The 25,387-nt window shown below is 59.4% G+C and overlaps 2 protein-coding genes across 2 annotated transcripts; both read right to left on the bottom strand.

Annotated features, from left to right (window-relative positions):
- Window positions 1-7,252: 7,252 nt before the first annotated feature.
- On the bottom strand, window positions 7,253-12,361 carry GZMM (granzyme M). The gene is given in 7 exon segments (XM_031662212.1): window positions 7,253-7,543; window positions 7,940-7,965; window positions 7,968-8,042; window positions 8,133-8,189; window positions 8,878-9,116; window positions 9,701-9,857; window positions 12,232-12,361. Coding segments are annotated over 7 exon segments (753 nt in total). The 5' UTR covers window positions 12,278-12,361; the 3' UTR covers window positions 7,253-7,390.
- A 5,111-nt stretch (window positions 12,362-17,472) lies between these two features.
- LOC101009846 (ubiquitin-conjugating enzyme E2 R1) lies at window positions 17,473-24,142 on the bottom strand (the record flags this gene model as incomplete). The annotated part of the gene is made up of 6 exons (XM_031662211.1): window positions 17,473-18,218; window positions 19,893-19,897; window positions 21,565-21,700; window positions 22,311-22,408; window positions 22,515-22,601; window positions 23,738-24,142. Coding segments are annotated over 6 exons (945 nt in total), but the record flags the coding sequence as incomplete, so codon positions are not given.
- Between the last annotated feature and the right edge of the window lie 1,245 nt (window positions 24,143-25,387).

Here is a 25,387-nt window from a genome sequence, read left to right as displayed (position 1 = left end):
CCCCATCTCTGCAAAAATACAAACATGAGCCAGGTGGTGAGGGTGCACACCTGTAGTCCCAGCTACTCAGGAGGCTGAGGTGGGAGATCGCTTGAGCCCAGCAGTTTGAGGCTACAGTGAGCCATGATTGCCTGCACTGCAGCCTGGGTGACCCTGTCTCAAAGACAGACAGAGGTGGGTTCCAGGGCACAAGTGTCCCACACAGGGTGTCGGCCTCCTGCTGGTGGCCGGTCCTGTGTCTCTAAGTCCCCAGTCACTCACGGGGTTTTGGGAGGTGGGGTTTGATCCCAGCAGGGCAGAGAACCTGAGGCGGCACATCTGGGCTCGGAGATAGGCTCTCTCCCCGGGGCGTGGCTCCAGCTCGCCAAACACCGGCCTGGCCTCCACTGATCTCCGTCCAGCTGGAGTCACCCCAGGACCCAGTGGTTGGGGTGGGTGGGGGTGGGGCGGCCTGTGACCTCTGCGGGAGGCTGGAGAGGAAGCTCAGACCCTGCCTCTGAGCATTTCTTTTTTTTTTTGAGACAGAGTTTCTGCTGTGTCACCCAGGCTGGAGTGCAGTGGCACGATCTCGGCTCACCGCAACCTCTGCCTCCCGGGTTCTAACGATTCTCCTGCCTCAGCCTCCCGAGTAGCTGGGATTACAGGCACCTGCCACCACGCCTGGCTAACCTGGTATATTTAGTAGACATGGGGTTTCTCTGTGTTGGCCAGGTTGATCTCGAACTCCCGACCTCAGGTGATCCGCACACCTCAGCCTCCCAAAGTGCTGGGATTACAGGCACTTTGTGCCGGGATTACAGTGCTGGGATTACAGGCACTTTGTGCCGGGATTACAGTGCTGGGATTACAGGCACTTTGTGCCGGGATTACAGTGCTGGGGTTACAGGCACTTTGTGCCGGGATTACAGTGCTGGGGTTACAGTGCTGGGATTACAGCCACCACTCACGGGCACCTCTGAGCATTTCTGACGGGTCCACCCCACTGGGCTGGACGCTTCCTCCTTCCTAGCCTCCCTGCCTCTAAATCAGGGTCTCCCTTGAGGATGTCAAGGAACAGTAAAAATCGCAGCTTCCACTGGGCGCGGTGACTCACGCCTGTCATCCCAGCACTTTGAGAGGCCGAAGTGGGCAGATCACCTGAGGTCGGGAGTTCAAGATCAGCCTGGTTAATATGGTGAAACCCTGTCTCTATTAAAAATGCAAAAATTGCCAGGCGCGGTGGCGGGCGCCTGTAATTCCAGCTACTTGGGAGGCTGAGGCAGGAGAATCACTTGAACCTGGGAGGAGGAGTTTGCAGTGAGCTGAGATCGCGCCGTTGCCTTCCAGCCTGGGTGACAGAGACTCTGTCTCAAAACAAAAAACAAAAAAAACACAGCTTATTTTAAGCATGGGCAGGGGCCGTGTGACTGTGGGACGTGACAAGGAGCCTCTGTCCAAGTTTCCGTGCAGGAAAGAAACACAAACGTCTGCAAAGTTCACAGCAGCCCAGGTGACGGCAGCCGAAGGTGGAAACGGCTCACTTGTCTCTCGAGGGCAGTGAGCGGACAGAGGCAATGTGGTCCAGCCGTACAACGGAAGGTCACGCCACCCAAGATAATAGCACCGGAACGTGCCACCCCAAAGTGTACTTGTCCCGCATCCTTCGAGCCGATGATTCCCAGAAACTGCAGGCTCAGGACGGGCTCTGAACGAACGCCCTTTTGTAAAATAAGTTCACGTCCACGAAGGACAGCCACGCTAGCAACAGGAAGAGGGAGAGGGCTGCCCCAGGCAGCTTTCATTGCCGAGGCCCGGCTTTCTTTTTATCCTTTCTTTCTTTGTTTTTATTTTTAATTTTAATTTTTTTGTATTTTTAGTAGAGATGGGGCTTCACCATGTTGGCCAGGCTGGTCTCAAACTCCTAGGCTCAAATGATCTATCAGCTTTGGCCTCCCAAAGTGCTGGGATTACAGGCATGAGCCACCGCGCCCGGCTTTTTTATCCTTTAAAAAAAAAAAATGAACACATGAGGATAGTGATGGCTCACACCTGTAATCCCAGCACTTTGGGAGGCCGAGGCGGGTGGATCACGACGTCAGGAGCTCGAGACCATCCTGGTCAACATAGTGAAACCCCATCTCTACTAAAAATAAAAAAAGTAGCCAGGTGTGGTGGTGTGCGCCTGTAGTCCCAGCCACTCGGGAGGCTGAGGCAGGAGAATTGCTTGAACCCGGGAGACAGAGGTTGTGGTGAGCTGAGATCCTGCCATTGCTCTCCAGCCTGGGCGACAAGAGCAAAAAACTCCATCTCAGAAAATAAAAAAAAAGAACACATCATAATTGTACATATTCATGGGGTACATAGTGACATTTCAATACATATATTAACATAGCCAGGATCCCAAACATTTATCATTTCTCTTTTTTTTAAATTAATTATCTATTTATTTTTTTGAGATGGAGTCTCGCTCTGGAGTGAGTGGCGTGTTCTTGGCTCACTGCAAGCTCCGCCTCCCGGGTTTACGCCATTCTCCTGCCTCAGCCTCCCGAGTAGCTGGGACTACAGGCGCCCACCACCTCGCCCGGCTAGTTTTTCGTATTTTTTAGTAGAGACGGGGTTTCACTGTGTTCACCAGGATGGTCTCGAGCTCCTGACCTCCTGATCCACCTGCCTCAGCCTCCCAAAGTGCTGGGATTACAGGCGTGAGCCACCAGGCTCAGCCATGAATAAACAATTAAAAAAACCAAACAGGCAGAGGCGCGGTGGCTCAGCGCCTGTATCCAGCACTGAAAGACTTCAAGGCTGAAGCGGATCCCTGAAATCAGTTCAAGACCAGCCTGGCGTATAGATGAAACCCGTCTCTACTAAGCATAAGAATGTAGCTAGGTGTATTAACGGCGCCTGTAATCAACTGCACAGAGAACAACATGAAAATCCCTGTTTCCGAGGCCGAGGTTGCAATGAGCGAATCACGTCACCACTGCACTTCCCAGCCACAAGCGACAGGCGAGAGATTTCATGTCAAACAAAAATTAAAAAGGAACTGAGCAGGCCCATTTCTGGGGTTAGAGGTCAGACTTGGGCACCTGGCTGGGGAGGGGCTCTGGGACAGGGGCTTGTGTCTGGATGCAGGCGCCGGGAACAGGGGCGTGCCCGGTTTGTGAGTTATCCGGCCCTTCACTGGTTATCTGGGAACTTCCACTGCCAATGATGCCATAAAAAGTTAGAGTAGGCTGGGCGCGGTGGCTCACACCTGTAATCCTTCAGGAGGATTGCTGGAGCCCAGGAGTCTCTAAAAAATAACATAAAAAAATAAAAAAAGTTAAAGATTAAAAATACACTTGCCTCTCCCCAAAAAACGACTCCAGTCCAATCATGAGAAGAACATGAAATGGTTGACGGGTGTGGCGCCCAGATCCGTAAGCTACATAAATCCTGATCCGGAGGCTGTGGAATTCTGAGAGACAGTGGGAGCCTGGGGCCACGGAGGAGAGGCTGCGGCCAAAAGCCAGGTTCGGTCCTGGGTGAGACCCTGCGCAGGAAGAGACGTTAGGAGAAACTGAGGAAATCCGAGCCAAGCGTGGGCCTTAGGAGTTAATGATCACGCATCCCTGAGTTCATCCGCCGTGACTCCCACTGACTGGAGGGGGGAGCGGCCGGGAGCCCGGGGTCGGGGACACGGGGGTCCTGTGGATGCCGGGACCCCATGCCACCTCCACATATCTCCTGCAGACCGAAAATGGTTCTAAAATTTAAGTCTATTAAAACATTAACCCAGCTGGGCATAGTGGCTCCTACCTGTAATCCGAGCACTTTGGGAAGCTGAGGCAGGTGGATCATTTGAGGTCAGTTCGAGACCAGCCTGGCCAACATGGTGAAACCCCATCCCTAGTAAAAATCCCCAAAAATTAGCTGGACGTGGTGGTGGACCCCTATGATCCCAGCTACTTGGGAGGCGGAGGCAGGAGAATCACTTGAAACCGGGAGACGGAGGTTGCGGTGAGATTGTACCACTGCGCTCCAGCCTGGGCGACAGAGAACTGTCTACAAATAAAATAAAATTAAAAAACAAAAAACCATTAACGAGCTGGGCACAGTGGCTCCTGCCTGTAATCGCAGCACTCTGGGAGGGCAAGGCGGGCAGACTGCCTGAGGTCAGCTATTCCAGACCAGCCTGGTCAACACCGCGAAACCCGTGTTTCTATTAAAGTCTCTACTAAAGGCCAGGCACGGCCAAGCCTGTAATCCCAGCACTTTGGGAGGCCGAAAGCGGGCGGATCAATGGTGGGTCAGGAGATCGAGACCATCCTGGCTAACCCGGGTGAAACCCCGCCTCTACTAAAAAATACAAAAACTAGCCGGGCGAGGTGGCAGGCCTGTGGTCCCAAGCTACTCTGGGAGGCCAGCGTGAGATGGCGTGAACTCGGGAGGCGGAGCTTGCAGTGAGCTGAGATCCGGCCACTGCACCCAGCCCGTGACAGAGCCACTCCGTCTCAAAAAAAAAAAAAAAGTCTACTAAAAATACAAACGAAGCTAGCTGGGCGTGGTGGTGCATGTCTATGAACCCAGCTACTCAGGTGGCTGAGACACAAGAATCGCTTGAACCCGAGACGTGGAGGTTGCAGTGAGCCGAGATTACTGGAAGCAGTTCCCAGGCCTCCCTTGCAGTGAGCCGGGATCACGCCACCGCACTCCAGCCTGGGCCCCAGAGCCAGACTCTCAAAACAAAACAAACAAAAAGCTTTTTGCAATAAACCAAAGGAAACAAAAGCAAAGCACTTCTGCCCTTGATCTGCAAATGCCACTCTGGCATTTGGGTTACAGATGGAGAAGGGAGGCATCAAGGCAGCGCCCACCGGGTCCCCTGGGTGGGAAAACAGAATAAGCCTCCCACGCACTCCTCCTCCTACACTGCATAAACAAAAGGTGCAAAAGCCACGTTAGCCACCACTGTGAAGGGGTTCCAGGGATTCCTCCTAAAGCCCAGTGCCGCGCCTCCCAGGCCCAGGCAGCCACGGTGTTTACGCCACACCCTCACATCCATAAATCCAGTCCTGACCTGATGATGATGGATGGATGGTTTGACAGATGGCAGATGCATGGTCGATGATGATGATGATGCTACGATGATGATGATGGATGAATGGATGATGATGGATAACGCCAGAAATATTAAACATCATGATGATGTGAAATGATGCATGGATGTGATAAGAAGATAAATGATGAAAGAGATGTGATGGATGAGATGAGGATGAGGGATGTGACATGAAGATGATGGAGGATGGGGGAATGGGAATGATGGAATGGAAGGAGGGAAGAGGGGGAGGGATGGAATGGAGGGGGAGGGGGGAGGGGGAAGGAGGGAGGTGGAGGAGGGAGAGAGGGGAGGGAGGGAGGGAGGGAGGGGAGGACAGTCGAGGAGGGAGCCCTGCCCCACCTGGGATGCCCACAGGGAGGTGTTGGGGGAGTCGCCTTGCCCACCCACGCTGGGCTTAGACACGGGAGGAACCCTGGACACAGTAAACTCCACGATCGTGCTGTGTGTCTGACTCCACTGTGTTTGAAAGTGTTTGAGGCCGGGTGCGGTGACTCACGCCTGTCATCCCAGCACTTTGGGAGGCCGAAGCAGGCGGATCACGAGGTCGGCGGTTTGAGACCAGCCTGGCCAACATGGTGAAACCCCGTCTCTACTAAAGATACAAAAAATTAGCCTGGCGTGGTGGCGGGTGGCTGCAGTCCCAGCTACTCGGGAGGCTGAGGCAGGAGCATCGCTTGAACCCCGGGGACGGAGGCTGCAGTGAGCCGAGATCACGCTACTGCACTCCCGCCTGGGTGACAGAGCGAGACGCCATCTCCAAGAAAGGAAGAAAGAAAGGAAGTGTTGGTAGGGAAATTAAAAGATTCTGCAGGAAAACAGTGCGGCGCTGAAACACAGTCACTGCACAGGCCAAGATTCCACCCCACGGGTCTAATCCGGAGGGAGGAAGGAGCCGTAGGTCCACACGAAAACGCACAGGCGGCTCCCAGCAAAGTTTCCCACGGACGGACGTAGACGAAGCTGCCCAGATGTGCACCCACAAACGCAGCGAGGCCCCCCACGAGCCGGAGCTCGAGCCCGCGGAGCAGGAGCCCGGCTCGGACCCAGGCCGCCGCACGGGTGCCACTTGAGGGAGATGCCACAGGACATGCGGCGTGTTCCGGTTTCCATGAAATCTCAGCACAGACCCATCCAGAGATAGGACCGGGATTCGTGGGCACCGGGGCTGGGGAGGGGACGGGGAGCGACGGCTGATGGGGACGAGCCTCCTTTTGGGGAGCTGGGATGACAGGATGGGGCCTTCTTTTAGGGTGTTGAGATAAAAATGGGGACAGAGCCTCTTTTTGGGGTGCTGGAATGACAATGGGGTGGGGCTTCCTTTTGGGGTGCTGGGATGACAGTGGGGACGGGGCCTCCTTTTGGGGTGCTGGGATGACAATGGGGATGGGGACTCTTCAAGGTGCTGGGGTGACAGTGGGGGTGGGGTTTCTTTTTGGGGTGCTGGGATGACAATAGAGACGGCCTCTTTTCGGGGTGCTGGGATGACAGTAGAGACGGGCCTTGCTTTCGGGTGCTGGGAATATCAGCCACAGTGGTGGCTGCCCAGCTCTGTGAAGGTGCTCACGGCCCCTGAACCGCAGTGTGCAGGGGGACCCCTTTGCTATGTGAGTCGTAGCTTGATGAAGCTGTTACTAAAAAAGAAGACCCCGGGAGGCTGTTCAAGGCCCAGCCCCAGGAGCGGCCGGGAGCGGGGAGGACGGGCGCAACCCTGCTGCCTGACCTTCACTCCCGGCCTGGCTAACGCTGCCCTCCTGGAGGGAACCTGGGAAAGTCACAACTCTCCCTTTTAAAGCAGGGAAGGGCCTGGCGCGGTGGCTCACGCCTGTCATCCCAGCACTTCGGGAGGCCGAGGCCGTCGGATCACGAGGTCAGGAGTTCGAGACCAGCCCGGCCAACAAGGTGAAACCCCACTTCTACTAAAAAATACCAAAAATCACCGGTGTGGTGGTGGCGCCTGTAGTCCCAGCTACTCGGGAGGCTGGAGGCAGGAGAATGGCGAACCCGGGAGGCGGAGATTGCAGGGACAGACGCGCTTCACTGCACTCCAGCCTGGGCGACAGAGCGAGACTCCTGGCCTCCCTCAATATAATAATAATAATAAAATTCCCAGGGAAATAGGTTTGTCGGAGGCTGCACAGCCAGCATGGACAGACGCGGCTGGGACCAGGCCTGGAGCATTCCTTCATCATGATTTATTGGTCCCTCCCTGTCCCTCCCACCTGTCCTCACCCACCCTGCTGCAGCCTCTGGAGGGGAGGGGTCCTGTGGAGAGAGGAGGCAGTCCCGGTCACCCCAGGACATCAGGCCAGATCAGCCGGTGACCTTCCTGATCCAGGACACGTGAGGCGCCACGGCGGTGGCCACAGGGGGCCTGAAGATGTCGGTGCAGACCCTGGAGCTGAAGGACAGGACTCCGGCCAACACCTGGTCTTTGCCACACACGATGGGTCCACCCGAGTCACCCTGCATGGGATGACACACTGCAGCTCAGCCTCTGTGCCCGGGCTTAAGGGACGAGGGGAGCAGGGCTGGGCCTGTTATCCCCGGGCTCAAGGAGACACAGGGGCTGTCCCAGCGCACACGCGTCCCCTCCCACCTCCCACTGGCTCTGTGAACACGGCTCCTTCTTCCCACCCCGGATCATCCTTGCTGGAGAAGCCACAGCTTCGCTGCTTCCCAGCCGTGTGGCCTTGGGAGCGCCGCTAAACCTCCCTGAGCCTCAGTTTCTACACCTGAGAAATGGGGTCTGTCCCCTCGGCCCCCAGCCCCGCAGGACTCCCAGGAACGGAGCCAGGGCCTGCCTGGCAGACTGCTGTGGCCTCGCCCTCCCGCCAGCCAGCCTCGCCCCACGCCCATCACCCTGCAGGGAGCCTGGTCCTGAGTCGGCTCCCGGCAGAGACCGGGCAGCGGGAGAGGCTGTTCCAGAAGCGGCTGTTGTTACAATACGCGGGTGTCCAGCACGCTGATCAGCCCCGCAGCACCGGGATACCCCGCCTTGCTGGGCTGGGCCTCTAGCCGCAGCAAATGGAAGTCCAGCACAAGCCTGGCTTACTGGCAAGGCCAGGGGGCCGGACGGTCTCTGGGTTGGGTTTACTTTCCTGGGGTCCAGCTACACAGGAAGGGGGTAGGTGATGGGGAGGGGCAGTGGGGGGGTGGAGGGAGGGGCAGTGGAGGGGTGGATGGGGGCGGGGTGGGGGAGGTGGTAGGTGGTGGGGGGAGGGGTGGTGGGAGGAAAGGGACAGTGGGGGTGGAAGGTGGGGGGTGGGGTGGGGAGTGGACAGCCGGGAGGGGCAGGAGCCACAGTGGGGAGGACACAGTGGGGGGAGGCTGCACGAGGCGGGTAGTGGGGTGAGGTGAGGGAGCAGCGGTGGGGAGGGGTGGCAGCGAGGGGTGGCAGCAGCAGGGGAGGGGACAGATGGGAGGCGGCCGGTGGGGGGGGGAGGGAGACAGTAGCAGGGAGGGGGTACCTGTAGAAGGAAATGGAACTTAGCCCTTTACTTGAAATATTTAGGGGTAGGCTGGGTGGAGGAAGGGAAGGAAAGCCTTTAGCACCACCCTTTAGTAATGTTTGGGATGGAGGGTGGAGCCAATGAAGTGGATAACCCCAAGCATATATACCCCAAGCCTTTACTGGGAACAATGACACATAGCACAAATAGGTGGAAGGAAGGAAAGATCCCAGATAGTGAAGCTCCTCCTCCCTGTTTTCACCCCCTACTCCCAGACTTAAGCTGCCTGGCCTGTGCAAGGGCTGTGTGTCCAGAAATCCAACCCCAAGCCTACAGCTCACTTAAAACCAGCCCTGGGAATTCCCTTCACTTGGGGCCCCAGGCTCAACCACAGTGATTTGTACAGGGGTTGACACCTGCCAATCCTCCTAAGTGTGCCCCCATTAGAGAGAGCTAAACCCTCTTTCCACGGGACTGAGGGGGTCAATCTTTGTCGCCTTGTGAGACAGGCTTCCTGGCAGTGCAGCAGAGCTGGGAGACAGACGTGCTCCAGAGTGCCTCCTGTGAGCGCCTGGATCAAGCCACACCTGAAGCCAGACCTCCTGCTAGACTTTGCAGTTACACAAGCCAGCAGATCCCTTTTTGTTACTTTGACCATCTTGATCTAGGCTCTGTAGGACTGGCCAGTCCTGAGGTAGGACAACTCCAAGATGGGTCATTTAGCAGCTTCCTGATCCCCGGGAACCAGGTCCATTCCTGAGCCACTCTCGAAGGCCGGCTTCGTCCTCCTGGCCACAGGTGGCAGACACCCCCACCTGACCCTCCTTCCTCGGAGCAGAAGCCCCAGACTAAGTTGGGTCCATCAGCGGGTGAATGGACAGACACAATGCTCTCTGTCCACACCAGAACTGTGGCTTGGCCGTGAAAGCAGCCAGGCTCTCACCCGGGCTGCAGCGGGGAAGGAGCGTGCCCTGCCAGTGCCTCTCGCAGTGAGTAAACCTTCTCCAGGAGTCTGACAGGCGCAGGTCACTTAAATCTGCCTAGGCCGTCACCGGGAGGGGAGAGGGCTCCCACAATTGGCCTAAATCTCCCAGATCCCACCCCCTGCAGAGAATGGGGACCGTCGGATGGATTACCCAGACCCCTGGGGCGGGCAGGGCAGGGTACTCACCGCTGGACCAGGCAGTGGGCAGCCGTCAGCACCCACTTTGGGTGCACCAGGACCCCCCCGCATAGGTGGGAGCCGCCTCTCTGCAGCGAGGCCATGTACGGGCGCGAGTGGGGGATGACCTCCCGGCCCCCGATGATCTGGGTCTCAAAGGAACTGCCTGCCGGGGTGGGGGACAAAGAGCCAGGTTGGGGCTACATGTCGCCCCAACACCTGCCACGACTGTCCTTGCCCAGCTCAGAGGCCCAGGACCCCAAGCAGATGTGCCATCCTAATGAAGTCCTCAGTGTTCCACGTGGGGGCCGCCCTTCATCCCTCCCACCCCCCTCTAACCCCCTCATCATGTTCCCCCCAGGTCGCCTCCCAAACGCCCTCTCCAGGACCTTCTCAGGCCCCACTGGGCCCCACAGCCCAGGCAAGTCCACAGCCAGAGGAGTCCTTCAAAATGCACATCAGGCCAGATGCGGGCGGCTCATGCCTGTGATCCCAGCACTTCAGGAGGCTGAGGAGTGAGGATCACTTGGGGCCAGGAGTTTGAGACCAGCCCGTGCACCACCGCGCCCGACCAAGACCCAGTTTCTAAAAAACCTTTTTTTTTTTGAGACGGAGTCTTACTCTGTCGCCCATCTTGGCTCCATCTTGGCTCACTGCAAGCTCCACCTCCCGGGTTCAAGCAATTCTCCTGCCTCAGCCTCCCGAGTAGCTGGGATTACAGGAGCCCACCACCACGTCCGGCTAATTTTTTTGTATTTTTAGTAGCGACGGGGTTTCACCACGTTGACCAGGCTGGCCTCGGCCCCCCAAAGTGCTGGGATTACAGGCGTGAGCCACCGCGCCCAGCAAGAAGTGTACTCTTTAAATAAGTAAATTGTATAGTGCATAAATGATTTCCTAATAAAACTGTACAAAAATTATTTTAAACCAATCATGAATTTAAAGGATCGACTTCACAATGTGATGTAAATCAGCCCAAAATCTTTCTCTGAATCCCCATCATGCTTTGAAAATCCAGTCCCCGCTTGGGGGCCGAGTGCGGTGGCTCATGCCTACAATCCCAGCACTTTGGGAGGTCCAGGTGGGCAGATAGCCTGAGGTCAGGAGTTGGAGACCAGCCTGGCCAACGTGGAGAAACCCTGCCTGTACTAAAAATACAGAAATTAGCTGGGCATGGTGGCGGGCACCTGTAATCCCAGCTCCTTGGGAGGCTGAGGCAGGAGAATCGCTTGAGACCAGGAGGCGGAGGTTGCAGTGAGCTGAGATCACACCACTGCACTCCAGCCTGGGTGACAAAGAGTAAAACTCCGTCTAAAAAAAAAAGACATCCACATGGCCCTGCAACCACCTTCTCCCTCCTCCCCTCTCCAGTCACACAGGCCCCTGCTGTGCCTGCAAGCTGCCCGCACCCTGGGGCCTTTGCCCGTCCCACCCAGCTGGCTGCATGCCTTTCCCCCACCAGCTTCCTCCGTTGGTTTCTGCTCTTGTCTCCTGCAGCAGCCCTCCACCTGCCCTCTCGCCCTCCGTGCTTCCTCTGCTCTGTTGGCCTCCCAGCACCAGCCCCTCCCAGAGACTGTGGCACACAACCTCGTGCCTGGCCTGTCTCTCCCAGCCAGACAGGAGGGCAGGCCTAGAACAGCGTGAGCCCTGCAAATACAGATGGACACACGGAAAGAAGGGAGAAAGGAAGGAGGGACACAGGGAGGGAGGAAGGAGGGATGGAAGGAGGAAAGGTTGATGGATGGATGGGAGGAAGGAGAGAAAGAGGGAGGAAAGGAAGGAGAGAAGCATGACGGATGGATGGGTGGAGGGAGGGAGTGAGGGATGGATGGAGGGAAGGAGGAAGCTTGAAAGGAGGGATGGATGATGGATGGATGGGTGAGTGGAAGAATGGGAGGAAGGAGGGATGATGGATGCGTGGACGGGTGGAGGGAAGGAAGGGGGATGAAAGGAGGGAGGGAGGATAGACCCGTGGGTGGAAGGAAAGAAGAATGGAAGGATGATGATGGCTGAGGGCTGGATTCCCACCTCTGCCCACCTCCTTGGGTCCTCAGCTCATCAAAGAGCCATTGTCACTCAGTCCAGCTAGAATGCGGGGGAGCCGCCACCCACCTCCCTCCTCCCTCACTGCTGGGCACCTAGTCCCAGGCAAGCCCTTGGTGGTCGGAGGCAGTCGGCGGGGATCGAGTGCCGGCCCTGCCCTCCCAGCCGGGTACTCCTGGGTCAGTATCTCCTTCGCCGAGCCTCAGGTTCCTGCTCTGCACCTTGGGTGTGAGCGTGGCCCCTGCCTTCCGGGTGCTGCCGGGAGGATGGACGGGGTGAGCCGGTGGACACCGCACCCCCCGCACAGTCCTGGCACGTCCGCCCGAGGTGAAGCATGAGGAGCTCGGGATGCCCCAGGCCTCAGTCCCCCTCCAAACAACGATGAATCTCCGCTCTTACACCCAGGATGCCGGCGCCCAGGACCACCCCTCCCATCCAGGGACCCCCCTGAGAGCACTGGGCCTCAGTGTCCCCCCTGCACTCTGGCTCCCACTCACCTACCAACAGGGCCCCCAGGGCCAGCACCAGCAGTGAAGACTCCATGCTGCTGTGGAGACCCAGTGTGGGTGCCGGCCCCGGCCCCGAGCTCCACACACTCGCTTCCTGTGGGGGAGACGAGTCACAGCCCCGCCCACCGCTGCACACCCGAAACCCTCCACCCACGAGCATTTTAGAAAGTGTTTCAAAGAGGACTCGAGGATGAAGCCACACTGCCATCATCACACCTTGTGCAACACCTTTGGAGACGGAGTCTGCTCTGTCACCCAGCTGATGCAGTGGCCGGATCTCTGCTCACTGCAAGCTCCAGTCCCCAAGCTGGCTGCTTACTGCCTCAGCCTCATAGTTTGGCCCGGCGCCTCACCTCGCCCGCTTTGGGTTTTTTGTATTTTTAGTAGAGATGGGGTTTCCACTGTGTTGGGGCCAGGATGGTCTCGATTCTGACCTCGTGATCCGCCCTCTGCCTCCCAGCTGGGATTACAGGCATGTCCCACGCAACCTGGGCTGGCAGCACCCTTTTTTTGATACTAGACACAGGATCTCCTCTGCTGCCCAGGTTGGAGTGCGGTGGTGTGATCGTGATTCACAGCAGCCTTGAACTCCCTGGGCTCAGGTGATCCTCCTGCCGCAGCCTTGCAGGTATCTGGGATGACAGGCGCTACCACCACGTGCTAATTTTAAAACGCTTTGTAGACAGTTTCGCCATGGGTTGTTGAGCTCTAGCTCCCAACCTGAGCTCGAGTAATCCCACTGCTCCCTAGCCTCCTAAATGTTGGGGTTACAGCAGGGCCACTGCACCCGGCCACCGCGCACTGGATGATTTATTTTTGAGGAGTCTCATTTGTCATTCATGCCAGGTTGAGTGCAGCGCACATCTCAGCTCACCGCATCCCACCCGCTGGGTTCAAGTGATTCTCCTGCCCCAGCCTCCCGAGTAGTTGGGATTCCTGTGGCATGTGCCACTATGCCCGCTAATTTTTTTGTATTTTTAGTAGATAGTTTTCTCCATGTTGGCTTGGGGTCTGAACTCCCACCCCAGTGATCTCCTCCCTCCGGCTCCTGGGGTGGGATTACAGACGGATCCACCACGCCTGGCTGGCCACAAATTTCTTTTTTTTTTTTTTTTTTGAGATGGAGTCTCGCTACTGTGTCACCCAGGCTGGAGTGCAGGATGCTGACCTCGCCTACTGCAGCCTGGCCCCGGGTTCACGCTTATTCTCCTGTCTCAGCCTCCTCCTCGGTAGCTGGGACTACAGGTTTCGCCACCACGCCTGCTGTTTTTGTATTTTTAGTAGAGATTGGGCTCACTAGCCAGGATGGTCTCGACCTGACCTCATGATCCACCTGGGCCTGCCTCCCAGTGGATTATGTTTATTTACCAAGGCCTGGGCCTACAATCTCTCTTTTGAAGGAGTCTTGTTTGCCACTGTGGTTAGAGTGTGAGTGTCAGACCAGCTTCCATGGTAGCTCCCACCTCCTGCCCCATTCTCTGCAGCCTCAGCCTCCCGAGTAGCTGGGATTACAGGCGCCCGGCTGCCACACGCGGCTAATTTTTGTATTTTTAGTAGAGACAGGGCTCGTTCACGCTGGACTAGCTGGTCTCAAACTCCTGACCTCAGGTGATCTACCCGCCTCAGCCTCCTGAAGTGCTGGGATTACAGGCATGAGCAGCTGTACCCGGCCACGACGTTGTCTCTGAATCGGACTCTAGGGACCTCCCAGGAGTGGAATCACACAGGATTTGTTGCGTTAGCATCTCTCCCTGAGCGTGACGTCCTCAAGGTGCATCCAGGCTGCGGCCTGTGTCAGAGCCTTGCTGCTTCCCGTGGCTGCCTCGTATCCCGTTGTGTGGACGGACCACGCTGTGTTTATGCATTCACCAGCGGACGGATATTTGGGCTGTTCTAGTTTTTGGTTTTCATGAATAAAGATACTGGCCAGAGGCAGTGGCTCACATCTGTAATCGTAGCACTTCGGGGGACTGGGGCAGGGGGATCGCTTGAGCCCAGGAGGTCGAGGCTGCAGTGAGCCATAATTGTGCCAGTGCTCTCCAGCCTGGGTGACAGAGCAAGACCTTGTCTCAAAAATAAATAAATTTAGGCCGGGTGCGGTGGCTGATGCCTGTAATCCCAGCACTTTGGGAGGCCAAGGCGGGTGGATCACCTGGGGTCGGGAGTTCAAGACCAGCGTGGCCAACATGGAGAAACCCCGTCTCTACTAAAAATACAAAAATTAGCTGAGTGTGGTGGCGGGCGCCTGTAATCCCAGCTACTCGGGAGGCTGAGGCAGGAGAATCACTTGAATCTGGGAAGTGGAGGCTGCAGTGAGCCGAGATTGCGCCACTGCACTCGAGCCTGGGCGAGAGTGGGACTCCTTCTCAAATAAATAAATACATTTTAAAAATTAAATAAAAATAAACATGAGGTGGCTGGAAGAAATTGATCAGCAAAGGCTGCACTCACCTGCTGTGCCCCACGGTCTGGGAACTCCCACTGGCAGGGCGAGGCCGGGGTGAGTTTAGGGAGCCCGCGGGTCACAGCCAGGCCGGGGTGAGTTTAAGGAGCCCGTGGGTCACGGCCGGGCCGGGGTGAGCCAAGGAGCCTGGTCACGGCCGGGCCGGGTGAGTTTGGCGAGCCCGTGGGTCACGGGCCGGTCCTGGGTGAGTTTGCTGGAGCCCGTCACGTCAGTCCAAAGTGAGTTCAGGAGTTCTGGGGTCACTTAATTTTAGGCTGGGGTGAGTCAGGAGCCCGTGGGTCACAGTGGGCATGCCTCATGGTTCCCACTATCCAATCCTAATAAACTCAGTGAGGTCCCACAGCTTTGCCAGATTCTGAAAACTTAAAATGTGGCCCTCAACATAGAACTCAAACAGAATGGCCCCTTTAGTATAAGCTGCAAAACATAGTGTGGATATACTTAAGAGTAAAAAATGGGGCCGGATGCGTGGCTCACTTTGTAAATCCCAGCACTTTGGGAGGCTGAGGTAGGTGATCACCCTATGCCTGAGTCACAACCAGCCTTAGCTAATATGTAGAAACCGCCCCTAAAAATACAAAAAACAGCCTCGGGTGGTGGCACATGCCTGTAATCCCAGCTACTCTCGGGAGGCTGAGAGGCAGGAGAATCGGCCAACGGGCGCGAGGCTTGTAGGGTTTCAGATCGCTCAGCTGCACTCCAGCCCGGCAAAAAAGAGCAAACTCTGTCTCAAAAGCTAAAATGGTTAGGCTGGGCCCCTGGTGGCTCACTTCAGCCTCTGCAACCCTGTGCACCCCTTAGGGGAGGCTGGAGGTGGGAGGATCAATTGGAGCTACGGATCACCACAGCCCAGCCTGGGGTGTGACAGAGCCGAGACTCCTTTCTCAAACAGGCTGCGCACAGGCTCACGCCTGTAATCACAGCACTGTGGGAGCTCAGGTGTGCACCGGCGTAGTCAGGCTGCATTGAGACCATTCTGGCCAACATGATGAAACCGCGATCTCTACTTCAATAATACAGAAAAAAAAACAAACCCATGGGCGAGGGTGGCGGCGCCTGTAGTCCCAGCTTTACTCTGGGAGGCTGAGGCAGGAGAATGGCGGAACCCGGAGGCGAGGGTAGCAGGAGTTGAGATCGCTACGCACTGGGTAATCTGTCCTGGCTACGGTCCGTAATTTTCCCGTGCCCAGCCCGCCCAGTTGCCGACAGTCCCTAAGGGTTCAAAAATAAAGCCACAAAGCGTCCCTGATCCATACAGCCAGAGTTCTCGAAGTTTTGTCCCGAAAGTGCTTCTGCCGCTCGTTTGTAACTCAGGCCCGTCCTCAGGCTGGCTTGAGAACACCAGGGGGCCAGTGGTGCAGTCAGGTGATGCCGCCCCAGGGCCCTTCATGTGGTACATGGGGCAGCAGCGCAGCTCAGCCTGGAGCCGAGTGGGGAAGAGAGGAGAGGACGGCACACACCCTGGGACCCCCGCCCAGCCACAGGTTACATCCGTGGGACCCCCGCCCAGCCACAGGTTACATCCGTGGGACCCCCGCCCAGCCACAGGTTACATCCGTGGGACCCACAGCCCGGCCACAGGTTACATGCGTGGCTGCCATCGGCCCTGAATCTTGCTCTGCCACCGTGGCGGCCGAACGTGTTGGCACCTGCTGAGTGCTTGGAGGTGACACACCTGGGCTCCCGTGGAGGGGTCCAGGACCTGGCTGAGCTCACTGCCAGGCCACACAGCAGTGCCCAGTGGATGACGTCAACTAGACAGGCTCACAAGGGGAGCAGTGGAGGCTGCAGGCGCCGGTACCGTCGAGCCAGAGTCCCCTCAAACCTGCCTCAGATGGGCCGGGCCCTGGCCTGGGTGGCCGCCAGCCCTCTGGGTGTAAGAAAAGCCAGAAACGAAGACGGCTGGGTGAGGTGTATTGAGGATCAAACACCGCACGTAGACCCTTGGGCTGAAGGAGCACCCGGGAAAGGTGTTCATCTGCCAAGGTACGGCCAGGGCCTGCCTCAGAGGCGGCGGGCCACGCACCCCACAGGCCCCATGGGGTCTCACAGGTCAGCCTTGGTGCCCTTCTGCACCCCACACCCACCTGGCAGGGGCAACCCAGGCTCTGACCAACGCAGCCCCATGTTCTGTCTGAACTTGGTGGGAAACCTCATCCTCACAGCTCCTCAGCCCTGTATCAGCCCCTGCACGGCTTTTTGGGTGCCCAGAAGCAAGGCCAGGAGCTGAACACAGGCAGGTTCCTGGAAGGCGGCACACCCTGGGAGGGCAGGGAAGCGCCACGCTTTCCTCCACGACACGAAATAAAACGATGCTGGGACTTCTTCACACCACGACGTGAGGTCTGCCCTGTGTGCCCAGGGCCATGGCTCCCCCCGCGAGGGTCTGCCTGGATGGAGCCGGAGCCGCCAGAGCGCCGATCGGGGGCATCTGTGGCCCTGGGGCGAAGCTTCGCTGGACGCCTGCTCGGGCCCCGCAGGTCTGCTCTGCAGGGCCAGCTCCCGTCCCACTAGATGCGCCTGACCGCAGGGAGGAACTCGGGGGGCCTTTCTGGCCGCCCGTCCCGCAGGCTGGGGGACGCTGCCCAGGCCTGTTCGACCCAAGTCACGGGAGCGTACAGACCGCGGGACCCGGCTGCTCCCCGTGCCTCCCAGGACGGGCCTCCTAGATCCACGCCCGGCGAAGCCAGGGTCCCAGTGGGGCTGGCCGTGTGCAGTCACTGACGGACCTGGAGGCTGCCTCTCCCTCCCAAGCAGAGCTTCTCTGGCCTCTCATAAAGTAGTTTTATTTAGATTTCAAACAAACCAAAGCAGAGAGAAGAGTTGGCCACGGTGAATCCGTCCACTGGTGCTGGGACGTGGCTCCAGGCCCTGGAGCTGACAGGCGGGCCCGGGCCCCTCGGACCCACACCTGGGTCTCCCAGGCTGGCAGTGGCAGGAACAGCCCCCGCCCACGTTCCCAGCAGCCCCCGTGGCTCCTCCGGGGTACGGCCAGTCCGGAAGGTAGGGGGCCCCAGCAGACGTCGGGGCTCAGCTCCCCTCCCGAGGAGAGGTGCGCGGGGCTCTCCCACCCTGGCCGTCCACTGAGCCCCGAGTGACGCGAGCGGCGGTGGGGCAGCCCCTCTTCTCTGAAGCACATGAAAACCCAGAACAAATACGGGAAAGGAGAAAAGAGCCCAGAACGAAACAACCAGAGGAGACGGGGACCAGCACAAAACCTCCGTGAGGTAGTCTGTCGTCGAAGGAGCCACGGGTCCGGCCCTAGTGAGGTAAACTCTGCGCGTTTATTCTGCGGGGTCAGGACTCCTCCGTGCCCGAGTCGTCCTCGTCGTCCCCGAAGCAGCTGTCAGCCTCCTCGCCCCCCTCGCCGTCCTCGTAGTAGTCGTCGTAGAAGAGGTCCGAGCCCTCGTCGGGCGCGGGTGCCTTGGTCTTCACGCAGTACTCGGCCAGTGTGGTGGGCACCTTCACGCCGTCACGCTCCGCGTCCACCTTGGTCCCCAGGACCTGCTTCCTGGGGGGACAGGGCGGGTGAGGGCGCCACCTCCGTGCCTGGACCCGGCCCCTGCCCTGCCCCCTCTCCTCCCCTCCCCTCCCCCGGGTCCAACGCTCATCCCAGCCCTCAGGTTTCTCTTAAAACGGCTGCGGTTGGCTGGGCTCGGTGGCTCAAGCCTGTAATCCCAGCACTTTGGGAGGCCGGAGACAGGCAGATCACGAGGTCAGGAGATCGAGACCATCCTGGCTAACACAGTGAAACCCATCTCCAGCTAAAAAAATCTGAAAAACTAGCCCGGGCAGGGTGGGCCTGTAGTCCCAGCTACTGGGAGGCTGAGGCAGGAGGTGGCGGGAACCGAGGCCGGAGGAACCTGCAGTGAGCTGAGATCCGACCACTGCACTCCAGCCTGGGCGACAGAGCGAGACTCTGTCTCAAAAAAAAAAAATAAAAAATAAAAAAGGGCTGCAGTGACCCCTTAGGAAACAGCCCTGTGCATGAGAGGCCAGAGGGAGAAGCGACACGGGAGGGAGCTAGGGAAAGAACAGGAGGTGCAGCCCAGGGAGGCGGACGAGCGCGAAGCACAGTCACACCCACCGCCCCACCCAGCACACCCACGGGGCTGTAGAGCTAGGAGAAAATAACAATGCGGGCAGCAGGGAGTGCCCGGGAGCAGCCTGAGGGGGGCAAAAGGCTCCGGGCCTTAGGAGCAAAAGAAGCAGCTGGGAGGGCCACGGACAGGAGGCAGGACCATCCTGGGAGGCCAGGAACCAGCACAGAGTGAGGCAGGGAAGCGCCAAAGCAACCCGAGCCTCTCCAGAGTAGCCTTGCCAGAGATTCTAAACCAAGGGGGGCCTGGCCATCCCGGCTACAATGGCAGGAAGGAGGCTCCGTTAGCTCAGACTTTCTGGAGGGCACCCACGTGCACCCAGGCCCTACGAGGGCCTGCCCCTTTCTGCCTCCAGGACACCTGTCAAGTCCCCGGCGGTAGCGTGGCTCAAGCCTGTAATCCCAGCACTGGGAGGCGAGGCGGTGGATCCGCGAGGTCGGGAGGTCGAGACCATCCTGGCTAACAGTGAAACCCGTCTCTACTAAAAATACAAAAAAACTAGCGGTGGTGGCGAGCCTGTAGTCCCAGCTACTTTCGGAGACTGAAGAGGCAGGAAAGAATGGGCGTGTGAACCTGGAAGGCGGAGCTTGCAGTGAGCCGAATCAGCCACTGCACTCCAGCCTGGGTGACACAGCCCAGCGAGACTCCGTCTCAAAAAAAAAAAAAAAGAACATCCCCAGGACTGGCAACAAGGAAGTCTGGGGCTGGCAGTGAGGCAGACTACACGCTGACCCCATCTGACAGAAAACAGGAACAAGACCGCAGCCTCAGGACTCCAACCCGGCCCTCGAGCCCCTATCACCAATCAGGCACGGCTCTGGGCCTGGCTGCTACCGGGGTGTGCAGGTCCGGAGCGGACAGACACCCCCAAGCCCGGCCCACAAGCCCAGTGCTTCCTATGGGGATGCACAAGGCATGGAGGGCAGACGTCTGGCCTCTGGGACGCCCCTGGGCGGTGGGACCTGGCAGATTCCATGCTTTGCTTCCCGGGCTCTCTGACGGGCTGGGCGGGTGACGGGTGCCCTGAGGACGGCACTGCACGGGTGGCGGCCGTGGGGAGATGCACGGGAGGGCCCGGGTGTGACCTGACCTGTGCCGTGGAGGTGCAGCCGGTACACCGCCAGCACGAACCATGAGAGGGGAGCGTCTGGCGGTGCTATTCACCAAGGACCATCCCTGACCCGGCCGGGCTCCACGGCAGCCCGCCTGGTACAGCTCAGTGGGACTCGGGCTGCCACAAGGCCCACACACACAGATTTAAAACAGGCACAAAGCAGCGAGCACGGCGGTCCACACGGGCACGTGAGTTGGCCCGCAGGGAGTTTTGAGGGATAAAAATAGTGTGGCTTTTATTTCTGCGCTGGGATCTCGGGGAGGCGCCTCAGGGAGGTGGCCGGGAAGAACTGGGCCAAGGAGCCAGCCACATGGGCCAGGTGAGACGGCCAGGCCAGGGCCGCTGAGGACATCTGCAGAGGGATGGCCAGGGCCAGCTCCCCCGTGACCTCCAGGGGCCAGCAGGTGCTTGCAGGGCACTTCCCAGGAGGCCGCACGGGACCCGCCCACCATGGCTGCTCAGAGCCGGGACCCCCCAGCACCAGGACGCTGCCCCAGGACGACCCCATGACACCAGCTGCCAGCAAGTGCAGGACGGAAGGTGCCCGGGACGCTCGTGGGTCCTGGGGTGAGGAAGACACGTGGATTATGTGTGCAATATTTTAAAGGTCGTTTTTAAGATTCTGCTTATACAAAATAAAAACAAAAATAGGTGAGACCTCTGTGAGGAAATCTGTGCAATTTCACTCTGAGAAATACAAGCAGACAGGAAGGGCCTCTACGTAACAGCAGGAGCAGGAACCGTTAAGCGTCAACCCGTCAAGAAAGCCTCGCCTGTGTATGCAGACACGCCTGTGTTTCACGTTCACGTGAGCACAGGCACCCCAGAGAAGAGGCTGTGGGGGTCAGCTCTGGGGCACGAGCGCGACGGGAGGAGAGGGAGAGCCGTGGGTCACCACACACAGCCACGCAGGCAAAGTGGACGGCAGGTACAGAAGGCGCCAGAAGGCAGCTGCACAGCCGTCCCCAGAGCTCGCCAGGCCAAGAGCCTGCAGGGACGCGTGCCTGACACAAGTAAGGCCAAGACCCCTGACTGACAGTCACTGGGCACACACAGCACAACCCCATTTCCTCATTAAAACATGGACATATGTTAAACCGAAGAGTCTGGAAGAATCTATGAAAACATTTACCACTAGGCCAGGGGCAGGGGCTCACGCCTGTCATCCCAGCATCTTGGGAGGCTGAGGCGGGGACATCACCTGAGGTCATGAGTTTGAGACCAGCCTGGCTAAGATGGTGAAATCCCACCTCTACTAAAAGTTACAAAAATTAGCCGGGCATGGTAGTGGGCACCTGTAATCCCAGCTACTCCGGAGAATAAAGCAGGAGAATTGCTTGAACCCGGGAAGTGGAGGCTGCAGTGAGCTGAGATTGCGCCACTGCACTCCAGCCTGGGTAACCGAGTAAAACTCTGTCTCAAAAAAAAAAAAAAAAAAAAAAGGAAAAAGGGGCAAGAGGCTGGGCTTGAACCTGGCTGGACCCTCCGCCACTAGGCCCGGCCTCCATCTGTGACTGGCACCCTGTAGACGGGCACCAGGAAGCTCCGCCACCCTCTGGGGCCGGTGGGGGCTGGGCGGCGAGGATCAGAGCGGGGTGCGAGCCTGGATCTGAGTCTCCCCCGCCGTGCACCTCCCAGCTCACGAGGGGTGATGTCGTGTACTCCCGGTCCTTCCCCTTGCTCTCTTTCCACTTCCTGTACATCACTGAGGCGTCCACGTTGGCGGGCGAGAAGGTATTGGGCTCGTTGAGGAGGGAGATCACACTCAGGAGGATGGTCCTGCGGGGAGAGTGCGTTGGAGCGGGCTGGCCCGGCGCACCCCAGCCTTCCGGCTCTTCTCCGGCCCTGAGGGTCACGGGGAAACCCGGACCCACCCAGCAGGTAATTCTCATCTGGCCTCACGGCCTGTTTGTGTCTCAGGCCCCCGGAGCAGCAGGGGCTGGACCTGCATCAGCCTCCTCCCTCCCACGCCAAGACCAGGGAGGGCAGAAAGGTGCAGACCCCTGTCGGACCCGGGACTGCTCTCACGCCCACGTCCTGCCTGGGCTGCACGTGCCAGGGCAACACGGGCCAGGGCCTGTACCCGGGACGACGCCCGGGTGGCACAGGCCGCACGTGGTGACCAACCCAGAGACAGCTGGGGAAGGAGAAGAGCCCAGCACCGAGGTGGGCGGGACACGTCTCAGTCGTTCCAGAGAGTGGGGCTGGCCCGGAGTCTTGGTGGGACACCACAGTGTGGCAGGTCCCATGAAAGCACCCACCGTGCAGGTACAGGGAGGCCCAGGATCGCCGGCTGGCAGGTCCCAAACCAGGCCTCGGCGCCATGGCCCGCGGGGGAGCCCAGCCTACCTGACGTTCTGGGTGGACACGGAGCGTGGGGCTGGCCTACCTGACGTTCTGGGTGGGGTTCCACCTCTCTGAGGGCAGCTCCCCGCTCTGGGGGTCGTCCACCGGTGGATGGAGGATGGAGATGCACACGTCCCCCGTCTGCACAAGGAGAGAACAGGTCAGAACAGGTCAGAGGTCAGCACTGGCTCCCAGAGCCACGGGTCCCGGACAATGAGTACGTGAGGCCCGTGGGGGCCGCGCTCACCTCATAGATGTTAGGGTGCCACATCTTGGTGAGGAACCGAAAGGCCGGTGGAGAGTACGGGTAGTCGATGGGGAACTTGAGGCGCGCCTGCAGGGACAGAAGGCAGGTGGCTCAGCCCAGCTCAGCCCCAGGCCCTGCCCCGGCTCACAGGGTGCCCGAGGCCATTCCACTCCCAGTGCTGGTGTGCTAGGGGTAAGGCTCGGGCCGTGTGCCTGAGGGTGTGTGTGAGGGACACCCTATCCCAGCCAAGGCAGGGACTCTCAGGGGCCTGGGGTCAAGTCCCCAGCAGGCTGCCTCAAGCCTTTTCTGAGTCACCTGAGCTGATCCCAGCTCCTACGCAGTCCAGGTGGCCGCGGCCTGGCCCAGCACAGCCGCTGGAGAACGTAGGCACTGGCTGCCCGAGTGGCTCCAGGCCTGTGGCAGCCCAGGTCAGGCACATGGGACCCGGGCCAGGGGCACCCACCAGCCGACAGAACGGACTGGCAGGGGCTCCAGGTTCCCCTCGGATGGAGCTGAGGCCCCAGACCAGGCTGCCCCTCCAGGGCCTTGGCAGGCACGGTGTGGGGAGGGTTTGCACAGACGACTGCTCACTCAGCAAACACTGACACCTGCCGGGCCCCAGGCCACGGGAGGGGATGAGTCAGCATGGCTGTCTGCCCTCAGGTGTCCAGTCTTGGGGGGTCAGGCAGGCAGACCCACAGGTCACAGAAGCCTGGCAGGACTCCTTCCCTGTCAGCATCGCCCCCTGTGGCCACCCAGGCCCTGGGGGTCTAGGCCTGCTGGCAAGGACGGCCACACAGGAAGGACTGCAGCCACGTGCCGGGTGACAGAGCTGTCTGGCCTGTGGCCTGGGGCGTGATGCCACCCACGGCCCTCCTGGGCCCCAGCAGGTAAACAAGGAAGCCTCACTGTTTCCTTGCTGGGCCCCAGTGCCAGGCACGGGGGTGTCTGGGTCAGGGGTCCTGGTGGCACTCAGCACTCCAAGAGGCTGAGGGCAGCACCCCCAAAGAGCAATTGTTGGCGAGGTCCCTCCTGGACAGGGAGGGCTCTCAGGGGTCTTGGGGGTGTCCTCTGTTTGACAGGGAACTCACAGGGGCCCCATGAGGTAAGGGACTTGGCCACAGCCACAGAGCAAGGCTGGAACTTCAGGCTCAGAAGTGCCCAGCAGTTCCCCAAGACTTCGGGCCCCCCAAGCCTGGTGCTGGGTTTCCAGGCGGCCTCACCTGCACCGAACCCTGCCAAGTCCCAACGAGCCTCTTATTTTCAGCACCTCCAATAATGTCTTTTACCCGGAGCAAACCCAGGCTCCGAGAAGCAAAGCCGCCGCCAAGGCCACACGGCAAGTCCACCGTGGAGGGCTCTCTCTGGTGGCCCCTGCCCCAGGGCTCACTCTGGCTCCTGAAGGAACAGCGGCTGCAGGCAGTGGCTGGGCAGCAGCGGTGGCCCTGGGCACTCAGCAGCTCCTGTATTTCCACGCTCCCCCAACTCCCTCCCAGGCACACGGGGAAGGGAGAGCCCCGGTGGGTGGTAGCACCCCCCCGCGTCTCCACGCTGGCCTCTGAGGACTGACCCTGTGGCAGATGTCTAGAGGCCCCCTCCCCAGGAAATCCGGAAAACCGGATTATCCCCTAATGCTGGTCCAGGAGGCTCTGCCCACAATCCCTGGCAACCGGTCTGGTGGGCAGCAGCCAGAAACCCGCATCCCTTCCTTCCAGAACAGCAGCCGCCTCACAGGCCTGGCCTCGAGGTGGGGCCGCCCCTGCTCACAGCCAGCTGCTCCCCCAAGCAGACAAAAGGGGCTGGGGGAGGGGGCTGCTAAAACCATTTGACAACCTCAAGGCCCAAACTCTGTTCCCTGTGTGGGGACGCAGGATTCCAGATGCAGAACCCAAGGACGTCCCAACGTCTGCCGTCACCCAGACCCTCAGCTCACGCATCGCCCCCAGCAGACCAGGCTGCTGCCCTCACAGCCGCTGAGCGCGCGGTTCAGGCATTAATTAGCCCGGAGAGCACACGCACCGTCTGAGAGGCATCGGTCCCTCGGCCCCATGCCCGCAGCTGGCCGGGGCAGAGCAGGCCCGGCTGTGCCCAGGCTCTTGGGAGGCAGTGACGGCGGGAGGGGGGATTCCTGGACAGGGTGCGCGATCCCCACCTCTCACACGGGGCCCCTCACTTTGTCCCTCTGGCCCCAAGGACCAGGTCCTGGAACTCTACAAGAGCCAAAGGTCACGTCTGGATCGTGAGATCAAGAAAACTGGCCAGGCTTTGGCCTGAGTCCTTTCCACACTGGACAGAAACAGTCTCCCTGCTCCCAACGGCAACAAAAACATCCAGAAACTGCTTGGAATGAAACCGCCAGAGGGCAGAAGGAATGGCCCAGAACTCAGGGTTGGGGTCACAGGAAGCCACCTGTTCAGTGGAATCTGAGAAAGGCCGAGGCCAGCTGGGATGAAGCAGCCCGGAGCTTCTGAGGTCGGGGTCCGGGACGCGGGCCGGAGCCGGGGGCCCGGGGAGAGCTGCAGGGAGCAGGTGGGAGGGACGCCCCTGTCTCAGCCTTGCCGAGGGCGCAGGTTACATAAACCCGGGGATGGAGCCCAGGGCGCCTGGCCGGCTGCTATCGGCAAGGGTGGCCGCTTTCCAGGCAGGGCCCGGCTGCCAAGGCTCATCCGGGCCTTTGTTGGAGCCTGAGCGAGTGGCCGCGCCAGCCACCCCCAGGCTGGCCTCGCTCCCCCGCTCACAGGCCCAGCTCCCCAACAATAGCAGCTGCGGGGTCTGGGGGGGGGCCTCTTTGTCTCCGGGGAGGGCGGGGAGGGCAGCAGAAAGGCCGGGGCGGCCTGGGCTCCGCTCCCTCTTTCTCGCAGGGGCGCAGGGGG

This window comes from Papio anubis, unplaced genomic scaffold (genome assembly GCF_008728515.1).
Source record: "Papio anubis isolate 15944 unplaced genomic scaffold, Panubis1.0 scaffold485, whole genome shotgun sequence".
NCBI lineage: Eukaryota > Metazoa > Chordata > Mammalia > Primates > Cercopithecidae > Papio > Papio anubis.
Note: the sequence above shows the minus strand (reverse complement) of the source record. Positions and strands in the feature narration are given on the sequence as shown.